Source organism: Emys orbicularis, chromosome 10 (genome assembly GCF_028017835.1).
Source record: "Emys orbicularis isolate rEmyOrb1 chromosome 10, rEmyOrb1.hap1, whole genome shotgun sequence".
Lineage (NCBI taxonomy): Eukaryota > Metazoa > Chordata > Testudines > Emydidae > Emys > Emys orbicularis.
The window spans coordinates 7,270,618-7,291,734 of record NC_088692.1 but is presented as its reverse complement, the minus strand read 5'-3'; the positions used below and the strand labels follow the sequence as shown (position 1 = coordinate 7,291,734).

Here is a 21,117-nt window from a genome sequence, read left to right as displayed (position 1 = left end):
CAGAGTAGCAGCCGTGTTAGTCTGTATCCGCAAAAATAACAGGAGTACTTGTGGCACCTTAGAGACTAACAAATTTAGTTAGTGATGAGGAACTTATCTGTATTTAGTTTGATTAGGCATAGATTTGCGCATTTTATTTTATTTTGCTTGTGACTTACTTTGTTCTGTCTGTTACTACTTTGAACCACTTAAATCCTACTGTCTGTATTTAATAAAATCACTTTTTATTTAGTAATTTACTCAGAGTATGTATTAATACCTGGGGGAGCAAACAGCTGTGCATATCTCTCTATCAGTGTTATAGAGGGCGAACAATTTATGAGTTTGCCTTGCATAAGCTTTATGCAGGGTAAAACGGATTTATCTGGGTTTAGACCCCATTGGGAGTTGGGCATCTGAGTGCTAAAGACAAGCACACTACTGTACGCTGTTTTTGGGTAAACTTGCAGCTTTGGGACAAGTGATTCAGACCCTGAGTCTTTGTTAGAGCAGACTGGAGTGTCTGGCTCAGCAAAACAGGGTGCTGGAGTCCTGAGCTGGCAGGGAAAACAGAAGCAGGGGTAGTGATTCTGCAATTTATTTGCTCTTTTCAAACATTTTTTTCAACTGTGCAGCTGACCTTTAGGTGTAAAATGCAATAAGCAGCTTACCCCCATTCAGTGAGATCCAAGATGGAGAAAAATGTTTGAAGTTTCACCATTTTATGGGTGATCGGTCTCATTCTGAGCCTTAATCAGAGACATTTACACTTGGCTACTTGTAAAATCCTGCTCACAGGTGCTGAATTGTCCCAGTTCAGAGCATGAGGAACAATTCTAGTTTGGAAATTGTGACGAGTCTGGTGCAAAAGACTAGGTGAAATGGATTGGGGGATACGGATTTTTTGCATCAATGTGCAGTTTTTCTGTGACAGCAAAAATCACACAGCTAGAGTCTAAATTATTTTTAAAAAGCTTTTTATAAACGAGGCTTGTGTTATCAGTAGGGGAGACAAGCATCCTTTTTTTAATAGGTTTGCCTCCTGCACCAATCTGTCAGGGAAAGATTAAACTTTCCCCCAAGAGTGCTACAGTTAGTAGGGTATGTAATGTAACAGCAATCAGTCTCCTAATTTTAAAACACATTTCTGGTTTTGAATTTAAAAGGTAGGAGCCCAGCCCTTATTTGCAACTTTTACAACCCAGTGCTTTGAGAAGACACAGCTACATTCAAATCAGTTCTCTTTTTTGCGATTCTAAAAGAAACCAAAATTCAGTGGCTATGAAAAAAATCTCAGCAGCTTTTAAAACCGGTATCTGTAAGCCTTCTGGGGGACGCGGAGGAATTTAAGGCCAATCACAACAGAGAACATATGAATTCTTCATACAAGTTTCTTGGTCCAGTTCCTCCCATTTGCTTTGTGTTTCATCTTATTGGTTGCTTAATAATTTGTCCTCCATTTGTGAGAAAACCCAACATGTGGGAGTAAATAGGACTACTGGAAAAGGTGTCCCACCTCTCATATCTGAGGAAGACGTTATTTAAATCATCATTCACATGCAGCAGTTCCTCCGTGACTTCTTCATTGGACACTCGGGAGATAAGTTCCACAATCCTCTGTTGCATAGCTCTACAGGTTCGGTTCAATTCCTAAGGAAATAAATTGCACACGCCTGTATTACGATAACCAGTGAAGAACAAGTATATTTGCTTGGGCTCTGTTTGCAGCCACATGCATCAGTGGCTCAGCGTTCTCAATCAGCTGAGAAGTACCAACACAATGTGGATTATGGAAGATTAAATGCCACCCAAGAGAACACACACTTCAGAAGGACCATGGCCTAAAACCTTGAGGGCCTATTTATGACTGTGTCCAGTTCTTCTTTAATCATAAATACATGGCAAAGCTTTTTTAAAAATTAAATACCTATGGATTATTTTCATAAATATTTTTGAGAGTAAGCATACTACAGCCAGGGCCTCCCAGAATGGAGACACCGGGTTTTCTGCCTAGCAGCACAAAGCACCAAAGGTATTGTCCTGTGGGGCTTGGGAGCATGGGGAAGCGATCACTGGTATTTGCCACTGGTTTGGCTAGACACAGTGAAAAAGGAACACCCCAGCAGCTGGGAAAGTGGAGGCACACAGCATGAAGTGTGACCATGTATTATGGAAACAAACACAAAAACTACACACATTGCTGAACTACATGCGGACACATTCTGGATAGTAGTATTACGCAACACCAAATAGTAGCGTCTCGTCATGGTCAGTGTGTCCACTGATAAGATGTAACCCAGAGCACTGAGTGATTAAGGAGAGAACCTTAAAGGCTAGGCTGCATAGATGTGTGCATTGTAGAAGTCTTTCACCCCAAAGGATATGGGTTCTAGTTTGCCTAGTTAAGTGATCTCCTGCTTTCTCTGCCATCACCAAATTAATGGGTATACTCTTTCACCTCTGTTAGTCACAGAGGGCACAGGGTTGCAATTGTATGGACCAGAGGTTAAAACTGACATGTCAGGAGAGCTGCCTGACGCTACTGGTGAGACCCCAGTTTTACTCCAATGAGCATAAGCTTTTCAACCAAATCATGTCCCACTTCTTCTCCCACCCCTCCCCAGGGAGGAAATTCAGCACTAAACAAGGATGACTTGTTGGTACATAACCTTTGGGATGAAAGCAAAACGTGTTTGTTTTCCTTGCTTGCTCTGACATTCTAAGCTCTGGATAAATTTCACTTCATGCAATCCAGCTGCCTTAACAGCTTGAGGAACATGTTCTCCAATGTCAGTTTTGATCCCATCACTTTAGAAGCAGATTGTGACATTTCAGAGGTTTGCTTGCTGCCATAGTGGATAGGGCTGACAGTCCCTATCTATTCTGCTCAGACTTGGCTCTTAGGCAGGCTGTTTACATTTAATTGTGGAGGAAAATGTCAGGAACTATTTAAGAAGCACGACTATATAAAACCTCAAAGCAAGAAGTCCTTCACATATAAGTATCCAGCTCACACCTTTCCTTCTTGAAAAGTCAAAAATAGTCTCTCTCCTCGGTGACCCAGATTTAGGCTGCATCAGCTGGAGAGAACCAGTCTGAATAAAGAATCACTACTCTCACACTTCGCTGTGTGATCATTTCTCTAACCTCAGAGCTAGACTGAGATTACACTGGGTCAGGATTTTCGTGGTAGTTTATAAATGTAAACAAATGGTTCTGTGCGGTTTTGGTCTGCCACGGTGTCCTGGAAGCTGCTTTTGTTTTGATCAATCCAATCGGCTTAGGAGCTGAAAGGCTCTTTATCTATTGTAAAGTGTCTCATCAGCTGCCATGATGGCTCCGAGACAACACACACTGCTGCTGCATCAGAGAGAGCAGTTTTTGGACCAACTTCAAACTCTGGTGCATCACAGAAAGCAATTCCCTGCCTTGCTCCCACTGTGCCACTCGGGGGGGGGCCCATCCTCCCACTGGTCCAATGATGAGACGATGCCTTCTCTTCCAAAGTAGACAACTACAGGAACAGGGACAGGAGGGGGAAAGTCAGCTCATCAGTTTCTCAGGGCAGAGACCTTGTTTACTTCATGTTTGTATAGCGCTACCTGCCTGCCCCCAAATTGAGTGCACTGCCCCAGTAGCACCCTTAACCATTGCTGGCTTGGGGAACAAGACATGAAGCCTGGGAGATGAACTTAGTCCCACACTAAGGCTGGCTCATCTGGAACACTGTTGATTCAGATCCAGAAGGGCCATTATGATTATCTAGTCTGACATGCACAGCACAAGCCAGAGAACAAACCCATATCAAGCCCATAACTTCTGGTTGAGCTAGAGTACCTTTTAGAAAGAGACATCCAGTCTGGATTTAAAGATTTCAAGTGACGAAGAATCGACAGTATCCCTTGGTAAAATTTAATCCATCCTGGAACAGAGAATAGGTTTGTGCTCTGTCAGGATTTGGGTCTTTTTGCCATTACAAAGATGATCCTGAGTATTTGCTGAAGTATAGATAGCTTAGGCCTTCCTCCAATTTCCATTCTTTCGTCGGGTTCCATATCACAGCATTAGCGAAAGCTTAAGGAGCACGCAAAGTTCACAGAACAGGACTGAAGTTGCCTTGAGTGTTTCATCACATACCTCAATTGCACAACAGCATCCAAAAAGCGTGACTATTGCCCAGTTAAGGAGTCCAGACACAAGCACACCTCCAATACAGAACCAGGCAAACCAAGGAACTGAAGTGGAGTGTAGGAAAAGGAAACCCCATCATGCCAGGCTGCAGGAACAGATTTGCTGGAAAACACACTTACCTGTAGTAACTCAAGGTCTGATGAATCCTCCTGTCCAGGAACCATTTCTGTTAACATTTCAGACATCACGTGTGTGTTCCCACGAACAATATCCAGTTCACTACGCAGCCGGGCGATCTGTTTTTGGGGAGGAGGGAAAGCAAGGACCATATTACCTTTCAGTGTTAAGCAGAACATTTTTAAGAACTGGCTCTGCAGCTCCCCTGCTTCTGCGATTTGACTTGGGAGCAGTACATCTGGTGCTTGTCATTGGAGATCACAGAGAGGCTACTACATGTCATCATAAAGAAGATTACTTATCTAGAGTAATGTAAATTTTAGATCGGTGATGAAGAAAGAAGCTATGAAGGACGTGGCAGAATTCACAGGCTTGGCAGAATTCGATTTTTGTTTTCTCTAATTTCAACAATTAATATTCAGTTTTATTTTTAAGACTTTTTTTGATTTTTAACCATTTTTCTTTTTACAGTTGCTGGAAATTAAGGGGTGGCAGGGTTGGGATTAGGGCAGCACTGATAGCCGGGTTGCAGATGGTTCCCTGTGCTGCCGGAAGGCTGGTGACATTGAATCACAAGGCACAAGGTGTGGGGAAGGCTGTGGTCCTGGTGGGGCAGAACAGACACCCCCAGCCAGAGCCACAAGGACCACAAGGAGTCCCTGGCTGTAGGGGAGACATTCCTGTTGCTGAATGGCTCCTACCTGGGGATGGAGCCATTCAGCAGCAAGGTGGCCTCCGCGGTGGCCCAGGACAACAACTCCTCGCAGTCTTGGCCAGGAGGTCTCTGCTTCTCTGGGCCAGGACAGCAGACTTCCCTGCACCTTGCACCTGCAGAGTCTGGGTTCATCGGCCCTGCGGCAGTGCAGGGAGCCCCAGCGGCCCTGCTCCCTCACTCCCATGACAGCAGGACTGCAGAGGGCTCCCTGTGCTGCTGCAGGGCTGGGAACCCTCTCCCTGCAGGCGCACCAACTGTTACCGATTGATTTTTTTCTGTCGATTTCAGTGTCAGCTGAAATCGACGTTTACTGACCTTTGTGGATTGAAATCAAATCCTGCCAAGCTTAGTTATTCATCACCATGACAAAGCCAGCTGTGCTAACACTCAGATGGAAACATGGAAGCAAACAAGAAGAGCAGCTAAATTAAACCGAATTATGCTACAAAACATAACGCTCTTCTCTCAAAATGCAGACGGATGAGGGGGAAAAGGAGGCATGACCTCTTGATCAGGGCTTTTCCACTTTGGAGTTGCATTCATTTCATCTCACAGGAAGGATGGGCCAATGGTTAGGGGGCTAGCTTGGGACTTGAGAGCCCCAAATTCAGTTCCCAGCTCTGGCACAGACTCCCTTTGTGACCTTGGCCAAGTTATTTAGTCTCTCTGTGCCTCAGTTCCCCATCCATGAGGTGGGAATAGTAAGACTTACCTACCACACAGGGGCTGGGAGGATGGATACATTAAAAGACAGATGCTCAGATACTACAGCAATAGGGCTCATGTGTGTATCTTCGGGCTGGTCCACACTAACCCCCCAGTTCGAACTAAGATACGCAACTTCAGCTACGTGAATAACGTGGCTGAAGTCGAAATATCTTAGTTCGAACTACAAGGTACTTACCGCGGGTCCACATGCGGCAGGCAGGCTCCCCCGTCGACTCCGCGTACTCCTCTCGCGGAGCAGGAGTACCGGTGTCGACGGCGAGCACTTCCGGGATCGATTTATCACGTCTAGACAAGACGCGATAAATCGATCCCAGAAGATCGATTGCTTACCGCTGAACCCGGAGGTAAGTATAGACGTACCCTAAGATAGACACAGATGTAAGAAAATTGCAGCCCACAATTTTGTTGTGGAAACCACAACTTTTAATACCTTTTAAAACCTTTTACAGCTGCCGCAAATTTGAGTGATGCTACGATCCCCTGCACCAGGTCGCAAAGCCACTCATCACTTTAGGCCTGCCCTCCCTTCCCGCCATGGCAGAAGGATGGCTGGGTGTAATCTGAGCAAGTGGCGTCGCAACCTGTTGGACAGGGTCACACCACCACTCAAATTTGCCCCACTCCACCCACTGCCACGCTTGCCTTCGAGAGCCAAGCAGGACACACGATGTCTCTTCTGCGCCGCTGCCCTGCTTTGGAAGGCAGGCTACATGCCTTGAACTGCAACTTTAACCATCATGGCCACAACTTTTAAACAACCACAAAAATCACAACTTTCTTACAGCCTTAAAGGCAGATTGATTTCACAATCCACAACAGGAGAAACGGTCACTAGACAAAACCAGGTCTCGGTTGCAACTGAAACTTACCTTCAGAAAAATTAAAATAGGTGACTATGACGACAGGCTGATTTGCTGAGCTAAGAGCCTTACTCACCTATTCACTTGAAATAACCAGAATTATAGCCCAGTACCTGTTCAGAATTGGCAGTGATGGGACCAGTCACATTCAGAGGTGGGGCCTGAGGAGCTGAATATGCAGTTGGAGATGGGGATGAATAGGAACTCGTGCTCGTCTTTTGCTGGGACTGGGACACATGCATATTTGCTGCTGGATCTACTTCAGGAACACTCTGTTACGCCAGAAAAAGAAAGGGTTCAAATGCTGAATGCTGACAGTGCTCGGTTTGCATCAATCCTAAAGCAATATGCCCAAATACAGGCCATAGCTCCACCTTCAGGAAAAGGTCCATTTTTGTTCTGGAATACAAGCTGACCTATCAGAGCACAAATGTGGAATAGCAATGACAAGCTACGTTAATCTCTTCTGTCCCAATCCATAACTTTTAGTTCCAGTTTTCCTCCACAAGAAAGGCAAGAAGGAAAATAAAAACAAGGGTCAGAGAGTGAAAGAAACGTAGCCTAGAAACGAACTCACATTTTACAAAATCATTTGCTACACGCACATTGCAGGTACTTTATTCTGCTGTCGCAACCGTAAGTGCATTTCCTGTTTTTCTGTGTATTTAAATGTGCATCGCCATATAGTTTCACAGTGAACAGTCTGAATATTTGCGATCAGTAAGTTTACTTTCCAACAGTAATAGCGGAGTCGAGTTTGTAAGCCCGGATTTTCAAAGGTACTGAGTACCTGCGGCTCACACAAAGTCAGTGGGAGCTGTGGTTGCTTAGCACCTTTGAAAGTGGGGGACGTCTACTGGTTTCTCGTGATGTCGCCCATGAATTGTGTAAAGCAAAATAAAAAATACACAAAATGCAGAACACTGGCTTGCAACCTTTGAAAGTCAGGCCTTCTTTGTTCATCTGCACAAGATTCATTGAAGGCAGTGCCGCCATATCATCAACAGAAACAATTGTCCTCTCTGGGGGAGAGATAATTAACTGAACAATAGATCCTGCCAGGGCTGGTCCTGAGCAGATTAGTTACGTTTGTGTGGCAGTTTGGTGATACATCACAATATTCAGTACAGAATAAGTGTATAAAACTCCTTCAAACTCATTCTGTTCTTGCGCTGATGTTTGTCTCAAGGGGATGCCAGTAGTTTATCAGCCTGTCAACCAAGTTCCCTTATTTGTTTCCATTCCCTTTTACTATTACAAAGGCCATCCAGGTTTGAGAAAGTTTGGGGCAAGTTTAATAAATCAATAGCTGAGGAAAAGAGCAGAAGTTAAAAGAGTAGTATCCAATTATTCATATGACCCTGGAAAATGCTTCACTGCAGCTTACCCTCTGTGGTGTGTGTATTGGAGACAAAGCATCAAGATCTGCCATAGGAAATTCTATCCCTTTCCTTTTGAGTTCTTCATAAATATGCACTACTCCAGTTAGATCGGGGCTACTTCGAAATGCATCTGCCCAAGCCTGGAAAACAATATACAGGATTATTCATAAAACTTCCATATGCTCTGCAAGTTCCCTTCTACCTCTTCTGTCACACGAGACTCATCCAAACCAGAAACACATCCATGCATTTCAGTCTCAAAGCTTATCTGAAAGCTTATATTACAGCTTATCTGAAAGATTCTGGGTTTCTACCCAGATGGTCAAGCATCAAACAGAACATAAATGGGGATTCACAGTGGATAGCAGTCCCACATAACAATTACATAGGCAGAAGCGGTTAATGCACTCGTTTAGTTATATTTGGTGGTACATTGATATTTGTCCTCATACTTAACTCTAGCCCTGCAATAAACTTTGAGACAGAAGCAATTTAAGTAAAATTCCTAAGAAATGTAATAAAAGGCAAAGGATAATCTAAGTGCACACACGAAAATCTCTTAGGTCATATTCCAAAAGACCATAGTTTCATTAAAAGTTTGATCCACATGGCTTTTCATATGAAAGAAGCCACATGGAAGGAAAAGAACTACTGTTAAATTAGAGAGCTATTCAGAGAAATGTGGGTAAGATTGGAAAAAGTTCTCCACGAACGCTCACCATGTAGTCATTTTCTGAAAATATACTTTGACTATTTTCACCCCAAAAAAGTTTTCAGCCATCATTTCAATCAAGGATAAAATAGATTAAAAATAAGATTAAGTATTTGACTTACACTCTTACTCTGCTCACTTCTAGGAAATTGTATTTAGTACCCTATATACCTCCATCATTTCTTGGAGGCTAACAGTTCTGCTTCCCAGTACTGTTACAGTAAATTAATTGCATTGATTGTTCAGATGCAATGGGAGTTCCACCAATCTCATTTCAGCAGGAGAAACTATCTCCAATTGGCAAGAGCCATTCCGGTTTGAAAGGTCAGTTTCAAGGAAGCTTCCTTAATTACAACAGAAGCATCCTTGTTGCAGAAGTAACCAATCTTGTACTGTCCTGATGTTTGTAATTTACATGAGAGGCAGTTTAAACCCATTTCTATAGAATAGCATTTTCCACTCTGCTTTTCTATTGGCCCTTAACTAATAGAGTGAAACTGAAGTGGCCCCAGGTGAGCTCTGTTTAGCCATTGCACAGAATGACTCATGCGCCGAGTACCACCCCATGTGCACTGCATTGCTGCACAGAGCTCTTACTATGGTTTGGTTCCCCAGGAAGAGGGACAATTGCACCCCTGTTTCACTGGTTTCCTGTAGCTATTTCTGCATCCAATTCAAAATCAGTGAGCTCACATCACCCTAGCTCTGGGGCTTCCTACTCTTCTACCTGCTAATCTGGCCTCTCCTCTGCAACTCTCCACCCCTGCAGAAAGGGGAGACACACTCATTTGTGCTGCTTTGCCTGTGTGGATCTCCCTCTGCATTGAATCATCTCCAGTCTTTAAATCTTGCCTTTTGATTTGAGCTTCTTTCTTTGAGGGGTCCAGGTTTCACCTGGACCGTGGCACAGCCGGGCAGAAGGAACTTCGGTTCACCCCACATCCAAATAGCTGAACCACTGAACTCTTATTTCCAAAAGTTGCAGTGTGGCATAGTGCAGGCCCTAACCCTGCTAGATTTGATCTTGTGAGCACCTGATCCAGGCGAGAGCCGTATTCTATAAAAACATTTCCAAAATACAGTTTTAATTGACACTCTATGAATAAATTTAAAATGTTGTGAAATCTGTTGGTTGACTATAGAGGCCACACTACATGCCCTACTTGTTATGGTCACCTTAGTCAGTGCAACATCATTTGTATTACTGTAGCACCTAGAGCACCCAGGTGAGCTATTTCCAGTACTGACAGGGATAGTTAATGTAGTACTGGTAGTACTGTTAATGCCACTGTACAAGGCACTGAGAAGAACTCATCTGGAATACTGTGTACAGTTCTAGTCACGCATGTTCAAGAAAGATGGATTCAAACTAACATCTTCAGAGAGGGGCTGGGAGGATGATTGGGGGAATTGAAAGCCAATTTTATTAGTGGAGACTAAAACAGCTTGGCTTGTTTAGCCTCGCAAAACGAAGGCTGACAAATACATCAGGGAGTAAACACAAGGGAGGGAGAAGAGCTATTTAAGCTAAAGAACCATGTTGGCACAAGAACAAATGAGTATAAAACTGGCCATGAATAAAGTTAGGCTAGAAATCAGAAGAAGGTTTCCAACCATCAGAGGAGGGAGGTTCTGGAACAGCTTCCCAACAGCAGTAGGGGGCACAAACTACCTAACTAGTTTTAAGATGGAGACACCATCCAATTTGCAGCAATCCACACTCAGGAAAGACACAGGAGTATAACAGCTAGGGTTGTTTCAGGAGATGTTTGCACAGCACATTCCCATACTTCTAGCTTATGCTATTAGTCCTCACTTGTATAGGCATTAAAATTCCCTATTATTAAATCATAAGTTGTGACAGACCCAGACCAGTGGGGTACAGGAGTCTGGTAGAGGGCAAATATACTGGTCACTGGATGAGTAGTTTTCTGTTCCCTGAGTGACCTGAGCAGGGGCTGCACTAGAGTAATCAGGAACCTGCTAGAACCAGTTAAGGCAGGCAGGCTAATTAGGACACCTGGAGCCAATTAAGAAGAAGCTGCTAGAATCAATTAAGGCAGGTTACTCAGGGCACCTGGGTTTTAAAAGGAGCTCACTTCAGTTTGTGGTGCGAGTGTGAGGAGCTGGGAGCAAGAGGCGCAAGGAGCTGAGAGTGAGAGGGTGTGCTGCTGGAGGACTGAGGAGCACAAGCGTTATCAGACACCAGGAGGAAGGTCCTGTGGTGAGAATAAGGAAGGTGTTTGGAGGAGGCCATGGGGAAGTAGCCCAGGGAGTTGTAGCTGTCATGCAGCTGTTACAGGAGGCACTATAGACAGCTGCAGTCCACAGGGCCCTGGGCTGGAACCCGGAGTAGAGGGTGGGCCCGGGTTCCCCCCAAACCTCCCAATTGACCTGGACTGTGGGTTCTTCCAGAGGGGAAGGTTTCTGGGCTGTTCCCCAACCCACATGGTGAATCTCTGAGGCAAGAAAATCTGCCAATAAGCGCAGGACCCACCAAGATAGAGGAGGAACTTTGTCACAAAGTCTACAGAAGAGGGAAGTGTGGGCCATTAAAACGCTATAATAGAGTGGAGCTGGGAAGAGACAGCAACCCCTTGGATCAGAGAACAAGAAGAGTAGAGTCTTAAAGCTGAGGAAAGCTGGATGAGAGGCAGGATATTCCATGTTTGTGTGCCCCCATCAGGGAGCTGAGAAGTACTTCTGTAGTCCCTTTCTCTGAATTATCTGATAATCTAGAAAACAAAGTCACTCACCACCTCTGACAAAACAAAGACGTTGTGAGAGGAGCCAACCACAGGCAACTCTTCACAATTTCCATTTTGTATACGCCAAAAGGCATTTCGGATTCTAAACCAATGAAGGTTTTTAACCCCACCGCACTAGAACTATTCAGATATAAATATATGTAACTATAGAGAGCAATGACTCTGGCTTCATGGTAACGTTGCAACCACTGTTCCACTCTGGTTCTATTAATGGATGGAAACGACGTGAATCTGGGTATCAAGTTAGCCAGCATCCTAAAAAACCACTGTAGAAGCCTTAGTAAGGAAATAAACACACTTTGGTGTTAAGAAGTTTCTATTAATAGCACATAATACAGATTATTGTACTGTGACCTCACCCGTCGGCTTTCCCACCGAAGGGAGGGGACGTGTGAAGGTTCACTCGGACTAAGAGGAGTCTTTTTTAAACAGTTCTATTCAAGTTGCATTATTTATGGAAGAAGCAGTGGGTTGGAAGGGAGGGCGAAGGAGCTTCTGAAGCACCTATGCAGTCCACTCCTAAGTCTTCCACCAAATTTATTTCCTGTTTTAAAGAAATACAACTTATTTAGTAAGTCTTAGTGGCTTTGTTTATGTTCCTGTATATGCTTTAAATATGTACCACCTGAGAAACAACTAGAGATTCAGTAGCCCGTTTCCCCGCTCAAATTCAAGATATGTTTTGAAAACTGCATTATGGGCCTGTAAACCTATTCCCACCAAGAACCACCACAGCACCTTTATATAGTTTTTAATATACAAAGTTTTTAACTGCCTGGTATTTGCAATAGCCTAGTAGAAGCTTGCAAATAAAGCTTCCTATGACTGTCAAGTTTCCTCCAGCAACAGTGTTTCTTCATGCAATTCTAATGGGACGTGAAATTAGCACGGCTTGCTTTAGCTTTTTGTGCAGCATACAAATAAGTGGCAGATGTGCACTTCTGACCTTTACCACTTTGGGCAAGGAGCTGACAGTTCAGGAAACAGTATGAGAGTAAACTGCTGCTGCAGAGCAAGCAGAGGCAATGAGATCTTTCGATGAATGTTCCTTATAGAAGTACAAAGGGCTTATTAAAGATGGAAAAGTAGTCCCATTTTCAGACAGGGAAATGGAGCAGAGAGAGATTAAAGATTGATCTTGTACTATTTAAAAAAATAATCAACAGGAGTTCTCCCATTTATTTCATTGAGAGCAGAATGTGCTGCTAAAATGACTTGTCTAACCTCACGCAGTGAGTCAATTAGGGTTGGAAACAGAATATAGGTCACCAACTTCTAGGTCGCCTGTCTAACCAGTAGATGTGCTGCCCTTAAAAAAAAAACTCACTACCAAAGTGGTGTCTTTAAAGAATCCTGTGTATTCAGAATTGAGAAGGCATTTTTCCCTAGGTAAGTTCTGCCCCTAAACGTCATATATTAGTGTCTCCCATTTCATTGTGGGTTTGCCATTGCACATTTAGCACGAACACCATGCTCAGCACGGTACAGTGCTCAGCGAGACAGCCCCCATCTCAGAGATGGCGTACAGAACTGAAGAGCTGACTTGCATACCTGAATCAGGGCGAGTACTTTATCCTGTACAATGGTGGGAGGATTGTTCTTGGGCGAGATGATTTTCACCAGAACACCATCTATGAAGTCTCGGTTTGCCACGAGGACATGGAAGCGATGGCCACAGTTTTTCACACAGGTCTCCAATACCTACACAAGAAACACAAATAACCTCTGATGGAACAAAGGAAGAGTCCTCCTGGTACAAAGTGTCTGCATTGGGGGGAGGGGGCATGAGGGGGGGGAGGAGAGAGGAAGAGGAGGCTTAGTACCCGGTTTTTGCTTCTTTCCCCTGCGCACCCCCCACAGTACCCCTCCAGAGCTTCCTCCTCTACACACAACCCTAGGAATTCATTGATATGTTCAGTCACCTTTACCAGGAACCATGCAAACCAGTCGATTGGTTAATAGCCAAAGTGTAGCAATTTTCCTTTAGATGTACCCTGAAGCTGAATTAGATCAAATATGTAGCCCTTTCTCATTATAATTTTCACTAGTAATTTTGGACCTTTGCTTTTGGACATTAGTCAGTGAGGGGGTGATCCAGCTGATGAGACAATATCACTAGAAATTATGCCTTGGGCACCAAAAGATGCTGACAAAATGTGATTCATATTAAAGTTTTTTCCTTTCTTGATAGCTTTTGTCTTGTGATAAAATAAATCACTAATATTAACACCTGAGACTTTTGTGATCCAACTTTTCTCATTGTCAAGATGAAGAAATAAAAGTTTCTGCCATTTTCATTCAAATTTGCTCACTAATGCTGTTTGTACACCAAATTTCAGCACATAGGTTGTTACAGCAAGGACATGTCAAATGGATATCCTGTCACAGGGTCGGGTTTAGAGATACCCATTTTCAATGCTTCTGAAATGTGATTGAACCAGGACACCCCAATTTACAATCCATGTTATGGAGTTTTACATGGGGATTATGCCAAATTATCTTAAATCCTTCAAAACACTCTGCTTTTGAATTATTTGACAGGTTATACCCCAATACACATTTTCCCCATAACTTAGCTGGAGTCATTCTCACTTGGACATTCAATTACCATGGAACAGCAGCTATTGACTCTTTTCTGTGACGAACATGATGCACATGGAGATGAATACAACACACAGCTTTTACATATAACCATGGCTAATAACTGCCATGACCCCATAGCCGAGGAGCTTCTGCTCCTACTGATGTCCTCACACCTGACGACATGGGCATTGAGGCCTGCAAGTCCAGATTTCAGCCTCTTTTCAAGACAACATATAATTCCATATCCACATTATGATGGACAAAGCAGTCTCATTTTGCTCCCTGGGGCACTAGCACCTTATTTTAATTCTCTCCAACAAAACCCTTAACTGGCAGCTATCAGAATGACAACCCAGGGCAGGAAGTGGCCACGAGGAGACAGAGCTAACAATGGATTAGTGCAAGAGCACTTCATCTTCAGAGACTGAGTCAAAGCCAGTTAGGTAAAGAATGAAAAAGAATTTAGAACGGTCATCTTCATACAAGTGACAACCACCACACAGGTCAGCACAACTGGCAACCATCTATGCTAAGGAGGGAGCAGCATAGGATGTAGCAAGGGAGGACTGAAGTGTGCTGGCAGAGTGCAGGGGAAACACATGCAGATCACCTACCCACATTATGCCTTGATCTAGTCAATGGTATTTGTCCCTTACATTCAGGAAGTGCAAGTTTCACCCACCAAAACACATTCTGATCTGCCATGTCACCCAGTAGGCCCTTTTCAACCAATAGCCTTGCTGACATGATCAGCAGGAAAGGTCACTGCTAAATTACCTCACACTCCAGTAGGGCTGTGCAAATGCACAATGTAGTAATTTATGCTGATTTAGCTTAGGCTTCCTGTTTCTGATGTACTTACAAAAAAAATTACACTATTCGTTTTTGTGCCCTTAGCTAGTTGCTCTCCAAATTCTTTCTTGGCCTGCCTTATACTTTTATAGTTGACTTGCCAGAGTAGATGCTGCTTTCTATTTTCCCTCACTAGGATCCGACTTCCAATTTTTAAAGGATGCCTTTTTGCCTCTGCTTCTTTTGCTCTGCTATTTAGTGACAGTGGCTTTTTTTTTTTTGGTCCTCTTACTGCTTTTTTTTTTTTTTTTTTAATTTGGAGAATACATTTAGTTTGAGCCTCTATTATGGTGTTTTTAAATAGTCTCCATGCAGTTTTCAGGCATTTCACCCTCGTGACTGTTCCTTTTAATTTCCATTTAACTAGCATCCTCGTTTTTGTGTAGTTCCCCTTTCTGAAGGTAAACGCTACTGTGGTAGGTTTCTTTGGCACTTTCCCAGCTCACCACACTCACCGTTAGAGCCAGCATCACCTCTCTGTAATTTCTGTTTCCATTCAGCCTTTTCTTCAGTGCTCGGATAGCATCCTTTGGACTGAAGGAGAAAAACATATCATTTTCACTCATAAGGTGGGAACATCGGCATTCCCTAACCCTTCCTGACAGGGCAGGAGCACTTGCGTTAACTTTAGATAACCCAGCTATAATCATTGAAAGCTCAGCATGTGAATGCAGATACAAGGGCGATGTTTGAATGAGACAGCAAGACTGACAGGCACTCAGGAAGAGGCCACAGGCGTAACACCATTGAGAACAGGCCTGCTGTGTAGCGCAAGCAACACAGCCTGAGTGCTGAAGGGACAGATGATACTGGAGAGGTCCCGCTCTTCAAATGTTAGGATCTGGTAGCATTGCAGCATTTGGCAGCTTGGCAGTTACAAGCAAGTCTCCTAAAAATACAGGATCAATGATCCCTATTGTAGCACATTTAGTATGTGCTTTTTGGAAACACCCAGGAATTAGATATTGCACCATGAAAATCTAGTGCTGTCATTTTGGTGCTGGGCCAACATAGAGCTCTGCTAATGAATCTCAATCCTGACATGCCACATCCCATGTTATTCTAACCCTCCAACTCTCCTGAGCAGAGGTCTACACTAGCAAGTGCCATAAGACATGCTGGTTGTCTGAAGTGGAGCAGTGTCAGTTTGGGATGAGGAGACCAAACAACTCATTTGCTACCTAAAAATGGGATTTAATCTGAGGACACCTGTGCATTAGCCCACTGCACCACCTAGCATGCTGAAGAACAAAGCTCAGTGTCAGCGTGACAGCAAAACGTGTGAACTGCCCAAAGTTATCTGTAATAGCACATACCCTTCTTCTGTCTCGTTGATAATGTCGCAGATCTCCATGTTAAGTGTCCAATCCTCACTCTGCAAGGAGCCATCAGTCGCCTTTTCTGTGAAGTCAACACAAAAATCTCTGTCACCTCTCCTTGATTAAGTTACTATAGTTCATCTTATCTTCACTCTATTACTGTGCCTTGTACACAAGTTAGCACTCCCCATATGAGGAAGGGACAAATTTTCCAAGCTCTTGCACTGTTGACTCTGGACAACATCATACCGTTTTTCCTAATTTAGAAACCAGTCTAAAAGCTTCCGGAGTAAAAGTCAATCCTGTGGGCTGGATTACTCAATATCCACAGACGGGCTGTCAGTTAATTCCTGCCCTATCTTCTTAGCTACCACCCTACTTTAGCTCTGATATTTTGATGGGAGAAGGGGCTAATCATTCAAAGTTCTAATTTACTATATTTTAACACCTCTATGTCAACCCTCCCTATTTTTGTGGAGTCAGAATTCATATTTCTCTTTTCATGGGGAAGACCTGGCTCCTTTTTGTACACCAAGGGTTTTTCCTTGCTTGTTTTTTTTACCTTCGAAGTGTCAAAAATGTAAAATTCCTGCCTTCCCTATTTTACAGAAAGTGTCTCTTGGAGGACCCGGAGATGTAGTTTGGAAGTGCACTCAGACCTTAACAGAAGAGGTGGTAGTGTTGAATCTTTAACAAGAGGAGTTTTCTCCCACCTGTTTGTTGGATGTTTGATTTAAATATGCTTACAAACAAAAAGGGCTCTCAGCTGTCTGGATAAACATCACTTTCCCTCCTCAATTAATCATGTTTTATTTCAGATCCCTTGTCATCTGAAATTACAGACCTACTACCAAGCTTCCAGGAAAATAGGGTAAACAAGACCTGAATTTTTGACATAAAAAAACCAAACCAAAACAAAAAACCCAACCAATCAACAAAAAGTACAACACACAAGCAAAACTTTCCTAAATAAATCTTTCAGGCATAGTTTATACATTATAAAGCAGCAAGAACAGCAGAAGTGCAGTTTCCTTTGTTCCCCTTGTAATCACCTTGAATTCTTTATATCAAATTCCCCAAATCAAACCCATTTGTCGCAAAGGATAAAATTGCCTGAACAGGGTGGATTCACTTTTAGAAGACTGAACCTGTTCTATAACTCTGCCTTGTGCTTCCCGGGCCAGAAAGCTGCATCTATGGTAACACTGTTCCCAAAAAAATTCCTACCATTGAGACCAAGGTTACAGCTCCCCTGGCAGTAGTAACTGTGGCAATGTTAGCACAGACCAAGTGCCAGCTCAGAGCAAGGGCCACATAACATGGTGCTTAAAATGCCAGCAACCAGTATTCCCACCACGGCAGTTCCACCAACGGTAGCAACTTGAGAAAAAAGACTGGCATAGACATGGCCAAAGTTAGAAGCGCTGAAGAGAGGTTCGCTCAATCCCAGAGTGGGAGGAACACAGGAAAAGTGAGATCATCCCATTTCTCAACAGTGACACTTTCAGCCTCATAAGGAGTGTTGAAAGGCACTCAAACAATCTCTGTCTGGGTCCCACAAGTCCAAAGAGGAATAGAAAAAAAACCCAGCCATAGCGCCATCTTTGTACAGGACACAGATTCGAAAAAGTCAGTCAACCTTATCTCATGGTATAGTTCAAGTAGCACAAAATCTATTCACATATGAAGTACGCCCATTCCCCAGCAATTCAACGAGGGAGTTCAGAGACTATGACCTACTGTGTTTTGACCAATAGTAGCATTCCTAAGATTTCAAGGTGGTTTCTAGTCACTGAAGTTTAATACTGTTCTTCAAACAAACCAAATGCATACTCGTGAGACTTCTTTCCAGCAGCTTAACCCCTTTGCTGCACTTCACAAAGCATCACAGCAGCGAATCTGGGTCGCACCACCGAAATGGACAAAGGATTACGGACGACAAAAATAACATATTCTGTTTTTCTCTAAGGAAAGATGAACAAACAAATAAGCTTCTAATTGTTTCTAGAATCAGTACCCCTCACAAAGGCTTTTTTAAATATTTACAACTCTGTGTCAGTGTGCGTGTGAGAGAGAAAGAGACAGACAGACAGACCAGAAGCCCTGAACCACATATTATGCCAAGGAAATAACCAAACTGTAAAATAAAAGTACAGTCAGTGTCAGTAACAAAACATTTAAAGGGGCACAACATTATCTATATTCTCCAGCTTGGCCACACAAAACCAACAAGACAAAAAACAAAAAAACAACAACACACGAATCAAATTATTGGTGGCCCTAACTGAATGGCCAATCTCTCTGCTACTTCCAATAACATCAAGTGGAGACAGCGCTGCACTAAATGGAGAAAGAGTTTCAAAAGATTTCATGATTCTCAGTCACAGAGCCGTGTCACATGGACATTTTGCCCAAATAAACCATGGCCAAATATTTATCACAAGATCAATGAATGAATTGGCTGCTGGCATTGCCATGTGCAGGGTTAGCATTTTCCCACATGATTTCTAAAGACAAGTTAAGCCTTTGACTGAGTCAGACAGTATGAAAGCTGACATCAGGACAGGGACTGAGCAAGAGCAACGGGGAACACAATTTTCTTTAGCACATTTTTGGATTTTCTTTACAAAGCATGTCAAGTGCCCATGCTTAGAAATACCCCATATTTAAGGCATACTATTCTCTCTGGTGGCACTGTGCTAGTATGTTCCTGCTGTTTCAGTGATCATTCTTCCCCTCAGAGCATGGAGAAGAGGTTGTGACTTTCTGACTGAGTGTTGAGATTCTGATTTTAAATACAAATCACTTCAAAAGCAGCACACATTACATGGACAAGAGGAACTAACAGTTGTGAAAGCACTTCCCTTGATTACATTAAAGCCGCGTGTACACCAAAACTGAAACAGTATTAGCAACAACCATGTTCACAAGTAGCTCCAACAATGCAGGGATAGATTCCAGCTCCCCAAGAAACTCATCAGAACAGTACTATTAGTATAAACTAGGGGTCATGTAGCATGCTTCTCTGAGTAAGAAAATCCCCATCCTGTACCTGGGAAACTGCAGAACCTTAAGAACCACTAGAAATGTTTTTAAATGCTGGAAAAACTGATATTGGGTGTCAATCACGCATCTCCCTGTGACTCACTCTCAAACTGGACAGGAAATAGTTGGCTGATAATACTGACAGGGTCAAACTGTTTCCAACGCCTAGTGCAGGAATCCTGGAAGAATGGCACACTTTCCTCATGTAGGTGCACCTATAGTCAATATATTAGAAAAGCATCAGTTCCCCCACTGCCCACAACAGGTCCGTAGCACATGTCAATTGGCATTAGCTTGCAAAGGATTTGGAGACAATCAGCACAACTCTGGGATGGTGCAGGGCATCTTAATTGATACCCACCCCAGACAAGATAAAGTAAAAAGGCAGAAGAAAAGTGAATAATTTCTGGGAGACTTTTATTGGGCAATATACAAACAACACCTCATACAAACTTAAGTCTCTAGTTCCCAGGGCCAGCGATGGGAAAGAATAATACTTTGCACTTCGATAGCACCTTACATCTAAGGCGCTCATGGCTGTTGAACATTAAATCTCAGAGAAGTCCAGTCACAGGACATAGCCAGAAATTCTGGAGTTCTAATTCCAGGCTGCCACTGACATCTTGGGGAAATGGAGGCAAAGGGGTTAAGCAGTTTGCCCATCTGTAAAATGACAGCTAATACCATCCTACCTCCGTGGGTTGTTAGGTGATAAATCTATGTAAAAGTGCTACGTGCTGCCCATTTTACGGCACTCAGACAAGGTGCTCCTCAACTAAGAATGCCTCCTGTGCATCAATCTTCATGAACGTCATCTACTAGCCAAGGCTATGCCCACTCTCGAAAGTATGACCAGGATGAGGTCACCATAAGGAAATAAGCTAGACATAGAATCATAGAAATGTAGGACTGGAAGGGACCTCAACAGGTCATCCATTCCAGTCCCCTGCACTGAGGCAGGTCTGAATATTATCTAGACCATCCCTCACAGGGGATTGTCTAACTAGTTAAACCTCCAATGATGTAGATTCCACAGCCTCCCTAGGTAATTTGTTCCAGTGCCTAACTACCCTGAAAGTTAAGAAGTTTTTCCTAACCCAGTGGTTCTCAAACTGTGGGTCATGACCCTGTTTTAATGGGGTCTCCAGAGCTGGAGTTAGACTGGGACACAGGGCCAAAGCTGAAGCCCGAGCCCCAATGCCCAGGGTCGAAACCTGAGCCCCAGCACCTGGGGCTCAGGCTTAGGCTTCAGGTTACAGGGCTTGAAGCCCTTGGGCTTTGGCCCCCCACCTGGGATGGCGGGGCTCAGGCAGGCTCATGCTTTAGTCCCCCCTCCTGGGGTCCTGTAGTAATTTTTGTTGTCAGAAGGGGGTCGCGGTGCAATGAAGTTTGAGAACTCCTGGTCTAACCTAAATCTCCCTTGCTGCAATTTAGACCCATTGCTTCTTGTCCCGTCCTCCGTGGTTAAGGAGCACAATTTATCACCCTCCTCTTTATGGCAACCTTTTATGTACTTGAAGACTTATGTCCTCCCTCAGTCTTCTCTTTTCCAGACTAAACAAACCCAATTTTTCAATCTTCCCTCACTGGTCATGTTTTCTAGACCTTTAATCATTTATGTTGCTCTCCTCCGGACTGTCTCCAATTTGTCCCCATCTTTCCTGAAGTGTGGTGCCCAGAACTGGTAGTGCTGAGTAGAGTGAAAGAATCACTTCTTGTCTCTTGCTTTCAACACTCCTGCTAATACATCCCAGAATGATGTTCTCTTTTTTGGGGGGGGGGGGCGGGGGGACACAACAGTATTACATTGTTGACTCATTTAGTTTGTGATCCACCATAACTCCCAGGTCCTTTTCTGCAGTAGT

At 43.6% G+C, this 21,117-nt stretch overlaps 1 protein-coding gene across 2 annotated transcripts in view; it reads right to left on the bottom strand.

Moving 5' to 3' along the window:
* Nucleotides 1-21,117, bottom strand: part of TOM1L2 (target of myb1 like 2 membrane trafficking protein) — a 61,817-nt gene that overhangs the window by 22,698 nt on the left and 18,002 nt on the right. For both annotated transcript variants that reach the window (XM_065411662.1, XM_065411664.1), the window contains exons 2-8: nt 16,205-16,289; nt 15,344-15,422; nt 13,005-13,154; nt 7,979-8,113; nt 6,705-6,863; nt 4,290-4,406; nt 1,496-1,629 (exon numbers count right to left, since the gene is read on the bottom strand). In XM_065411662.1, the coding sequence (XP_065267734.1) occupies nt 1,496-1,629; nt 4,290-4,406; nt 6,705-6,863; nt 7,979-8,113; nt 13,005-13,154; nt 15,344-15,422; nt 16,205-16,289 (859 nt within the window). The remainder of the gene's footprint in view (nt 1-1,495; nt 1,630-4,289; nt 4,407-6,704; nt 6,864-7,978; nt 8,114-13,004; nt 13,155-15,343; nt 15,423-16,204; nt 16,290-21,117) is intronic.